The sequence below is a fragment of the Juglans microcarpa x Juglans regia genome, chromosome 3D, assembly GCF_004785595.1.
Source record: "Juglans microcarpa x Juglans regia isolate MS1-56 chromosome 3D, Jm3101_v1.0, whole genome shotgun sequence".
NCBI lineage: Eukaryota > Viridiplantae > Streptophyta > Magnoliopsida > Fagales > Juglandaceae > Juglans > Juglans microcarpa x Juglans regia.
The window spans coordinates 26644594-26649616 of NC_054598.1; the positions used below are offsets into that span (position 1 = coordinate 26644594).

A 5023-nucleotide genomic window follows, 5' to 3' on the forward strand; every position below is an offset into this window, starting at 1 on the left:
AAAATCGTATTTGTATTTACAAGTCAATACACTTTCAATTATTGACATTAAAAATTATAAAATTTAAAAAAAATTGATAAAATTAATTAGCATTGTACACTTAAAATTATAAATAAAATTATAAGAGTCGTGCTAGACTCTCGCTCAATAATGACAGCTACTTTTATATATTTTTTCTTTTTATTTCATATATTTTTAAAAAATAAAAAAATATCAATAAGCTACTTTCTTAATCATTAAATAAAAAAAATTAAATATATGAACAACGTGAGATAGCAAACTGGCATATTAGTATATTTTTCCAAATTATAAGTCTACGTATCAATACTAATGATTATTCTCCAAGATGATCGAAACAAATAACCCAACTCCGTTGAGTAAGTACACGTACATGACTCACGCCTTAAGTTGTAGTTTTGAATTATCATATAGAGGAAATTAAAATCCAATCATAGATCATCTTCGATGCACGCTATCGGTTCATGCCTGCTTCCGCCATCGGAGCCTTCATTGCCTCGGTGACCCCGCGATTACGTTGCTCCACGTTTCCATGCCAACCTACCCATGCAATTTCAGATCAGAAAAGTACCAAGACTATTGAATTAGGCCATTTTGGGTCCTCAAAAAATCCGTTTTCTAAAAGTTACTCTTTCTAAAACTTTTAACAGATCGAAATTAGTATTATGGAAGAAGAAGAAGAAGATATATATATATATATATATATAGAGAGAGAGAGAGAGAGAGAGAGAGAGAGAGTCAAGGGTGCTGCGTTTTTTTTTTATACCGATGGTCATGTCGAAACCACGGGTTTTGAGCTCACGATGCTCTTGGCACAAAGCACACTGCTCACAGAAGCAATGAACCAAGCAATCTCCGCAGGGGGTCTCCCGCAGAAAGTACTGTTGCCTCATCTTCGACCTGTAAAAGCATGAGTACAGGCTTGGACAGCAAATCACGCAGCAGATTAGTGCGTACAAAGCTCCATTCGCTCCACAAGCTGTAACATAATTAATGGCCACGGCACCATCTTAGCAATCAATCGGAGTGATCATCACAGAAATTCAGTCTTCTTTTAAACGACCATACTTACATGTTGATCCTTTATCCACAATCTCTGCAATTTGTCCAAAAGTAATGCAGGGGCACCAGAAGGTCACGCAACCTGTGAAAAATGAATTATTATCCTTGAAGAAAAGTAGGACTCGTATAAGAAAAATGAAAAAAAGCCCTCAAAACCAACCCTCGAATAACACAGCGAGGCATCTCGACATGTTCTTGCAAGCCGAGCTAACTAACGCAGGCTTGTAATCGATCCGGCTGGGGCTCTACCTAGTTCCTGGTTCCTGGCTAGTAGCCGGCGGCGAGTCTTGCAAGTTTTAAAATTAACTATAACACGATCCGAAAGCAGAAAGCTGACAAAAGAAAAAGTTCTTACAAGTTTTTTTGTCTGTGAAACAGTCACAGAGGCCGGAGGACCAAGGGACCCGAACTCTAGACTGAACACGAAACACAGCAGGCTTGAAACTGGACGAGTCATCATATTGTTGGCTGTCGGAGCTGACTGGAATACCAGTACTAGTCGTGGTGTCCTCCGCGAATATATGCTGCTCGTCGGAGTACTCCGGATCATAACCTTCTGGGTTTGATGATGAATACATGATAAGTGAAAAATACTAACAAATGTGATCAGGGCGGAAATGAAGCAGATTTAATTACAGGACATAGGACGAAGAAATTTGGATAAGAAAGACTCCTTCGTGGTGGGCATATAAAAGGACCATATTATCTTTTTTTGAGTAAGGAATGGTTCGTGCTTTCAGTTCAAGTCCCAAAGTCATTGGTCAAGCAGCTGCCTGATTGAGTCAATCGGCCGTATAGGACACTTAATTAGACGTGTCAAATCTGGATTCACTCGAGGAAAGAAAAACACATTTATAAATGAAAAATCATAAGAGAAATGATAAACTTGTTTATAACTTTATTTAAAATGAACAGTAATTATGTAAAATAGTTGAATTATACCGTTTTAGAGTTGGAAAATCCTCCTTTTAAAAAATTGACAAATTTAAGATTCTTATAAAAAAATTTATTTTAATAGTAAGTCCAACTTTTTTTCAATGAAAACAGATAAAAATTTACATTACAACTTTTTCTCCAACTCAATTTCCATTTCATCAACAAATATAATAAGATTATATTCAACATCAGGAAATTACAAGAGTTGCAGGAGCACGGCGGAACGAGGAAAGTGAAAGTGGGGTACGTAGGATTATGAAATACAGTTTGGGGAGGGCAATATTTTGTTAGAGAAGTCATGCAATATAAAATTCTTAGGGCCAGCTCCGAATCTCCTGTTGGCGTGGGTTGCGTGGGTTGTCAATAGAAAACAGGGTGGAGATGCGAGAAATTGTGGGATGACTTTGATTTTAAAATCCATTCCTTCATGGGTCAATCGTTAAAGGTGTAACTAGTCCGATTTGTTTTGATTTTGAATAAATTTTAGGATTGAATAGGTATACATTGATTTTACATTTTTAATAACTGACACGTACTAGTTATCCTCATAAACTGGTATTTTCAATTTTATCGGTTCTGATCTTGTTATGTTCGGTTTTCTAGTTTTAATCAAGTGCTAATTTGTCATAAAAAAAATTTGTTATAAAAAAAGTTGCTGTATAAAAAAATCTGTTGTATAAAAAAAACTGTTATAAAAATAGAAAGAGAAAATTTCTTAAAAAAAATCTGCTATAAATAAAACTGCTATAAAAACAGAAAAATGACAATCTGTAAAAAAAAAAAAAAAAAAAAAAAAAAAAAAAAAATCTGCTATAACTATACTATAACTCTTATAATATATTATATTATATGTTAACGTCGTGTTTCGCATGCCTTTGGGCTAGGTTTCGGCAACTCAGGTTTTCAGAACTTGGGCTTGCAAAAGATAGAGAATGAGGCAACTAGGAGAGGGTAGCTTTGAGGCTGGGTAGTCTCCGATATTAAAATTAGTAAATTCTCTTGAAAGTTTATAAATAAGTGTGAGAGTTTAGGGATTAGAAAGAGTTTCTCGTACTTGGACTTACTATTTATACCATAAGTCTGGAGAGGGGAAATAGATTATGTCTATCCTTACGTAGTCCATGCCCTTCAAATTGTTCCTTCTGTTAGAATCATTTAATGCGGCATGGATCTACGACGGCACCATTAATGTGATGTGTAGCTTGGGTAGTGGTGCCATTAATGCGGTGTAGTTTCCTGGCCTTGCCTTTATTCTTTGTGAGCCGTCGATGTTCCCATGTCAGCAGATCGAGAGTTTTTTGTATTTCCCGCTATGTTTCGTATAAGTTCCCAGGTTCAGAACGTGGCCGACCGATGTCAGACGGATTTATCCCGTCAGTCACTTGATCCCTTTCCCTAGCAAGCACCTTGCTTTATGGGTGGTCTTGGGTCCTTGTGGCCATGTATTGAGCCGAAGTCCAGTGGGCTTTATGAAGTGAGAAAAATTTCCTTACAGTTATCCTGCCAATTCTTCTTAGTCTGAGGAGAATTCTTCCTTTATTCTCTTAGTCCTTGTACTACAAGATAACTCGGTCTCTTTTATTCTAAGTCGTGCAATGGTTGGTCTCTAGCTTTTATGATTGCAATGTGACAATTTTGTTCTGCATTGAATGGCGTCCCTTCGGTCCCCTCATCATGACCTCGTGTCAGGCGGCTATTTATTTCTAGCATGGTATCAGCGGATACGCTCTGTTGAAATCACGAAGATCGAGGGTCTCTGGTGCTTTGGGGGACACGTGGAGTTATATTGTATCGAGAGGTCAACCGTTGTTCTTGTCTATATAAAGCCCCTTCCTCCCTTGTGGTACTCGACTTTACTTATTTTCTCTTCTACTTTGAACTTTGGGTTCCTTTCCCATTTTTAGACTCCTTCATTCACATATTTTTCTTATAGTTTCACTCTTAAATTCTTTTGTTTTTCTTTTGCTTACCAATGGACTCGAAGAAATCTTCGCATCCTTTTGGAACGGTTGGGCCCTCCGATGATGCACGAGCTGCTGGTATCTAGGGTAGAATCGTTTTGGAAGAGTTCGCTAGCATTTTGTGGCAATTGGTGGTGTCCCCTGTCGAACTGGAGTTGTTGAAGGAGACCTATAGGGTTCCTTCGAAGGTGGAGTTCATGGTGCCCTCTCCTACCGAAGTGGCGGTAGATTTCGAGGGCTTCGGCACCAAGGTCGTGGTGTACCCCTCTATGTTCCCCTGTGGCCTTAGGCTGCCCTCTTGTCGACTAGTGCGAGAAATATTAACCTTCTTTGAGCTAGCGCCCCCTCAGCTTCCTCCCAATGCATGGAGGATTCTTGTTTCATGCTGCATCATTTGGCGTCGCGAATTGGAGGAGGCCAACTACCGGGACCTCATAGTGCGCGAATTCTTCCTCACCCACAACATTTTGAGTAAAGGTTGGCATATCTATGGCTTCTAGCTAGCCCTGGAGTTGGTTCGGTTGGAGGCGCGACATACCATTGTGAAGGGGTATAGTTGGCGATTCTTCTTTTTGTTGAGTGATGGATGGGAGTTTCCTATTGGGTAGACCATTAAGCTCACGTTTCTCGTCTTTGCCCTATGGGGTACCTTGGACGGGGACAAGGGTCGTCGCCCTAGCCTGACCTCGGAAGAGGCACTCAGGCTCAAGGTCATTCAAGCTTTGGTGGAAGCACATTCGACAACGTTTCTTTGGAGGCTCTATTGGTTGAGGACAACCTTCGTCGATATCTGGTTCCCCCAGCCAATTTGCGTTTCGACATAGACTTCCCAATAAGGCCTGTCATGTTCCTCCAATGATGCCGAAGTGGCAGGGGATATTATTTTGGCCGAGGAGGTGACAACTTCTATGGTTCCTGACAAGGTGGATGGCGAGGAGTTCTTCGATGAGGTTCCGGCAAACTTTCGGCCAATGGCTTCGGTGGGCCGCACTGACTATATTTGCAAGATGGATGGTAGACTCAAGAGGCTATTTGCGGGGGTAAGA

At 39.8% G+C, this 5023-nt stretch overlaps 1 protein-coding gene across 1 annotated transcript; it reads right to left on the reverse strand.

Moving 5' to 3' along the window:
- Positions 1-330: 330 nt before the first annotated feature.
- LOC121253993 (protein PLANT CADMIUM RESISTANCE 2-like) lies at positions 331-1797 on the reverse strand. The gene is made up of 4 exons (XM_041153945.1): positions 1436-1797; positions 1091-1162; positions 785-997; positions 331-558 (listed from the first exon to the last, which is right to left on the reverse strand). The coding sequence occupies exons 1-4, from the start codon at positions 1656-1658 to the stop codon at positions 473-475; spliced, it is 594 nt and encodes a 197-aa protein (XP_041009879.1). The 5' UTR covers positions 1659-1797; the 3' UTR covers positions 331-472.
- Positions 1798-5023: the final 3226 nt, after the last annotated feature.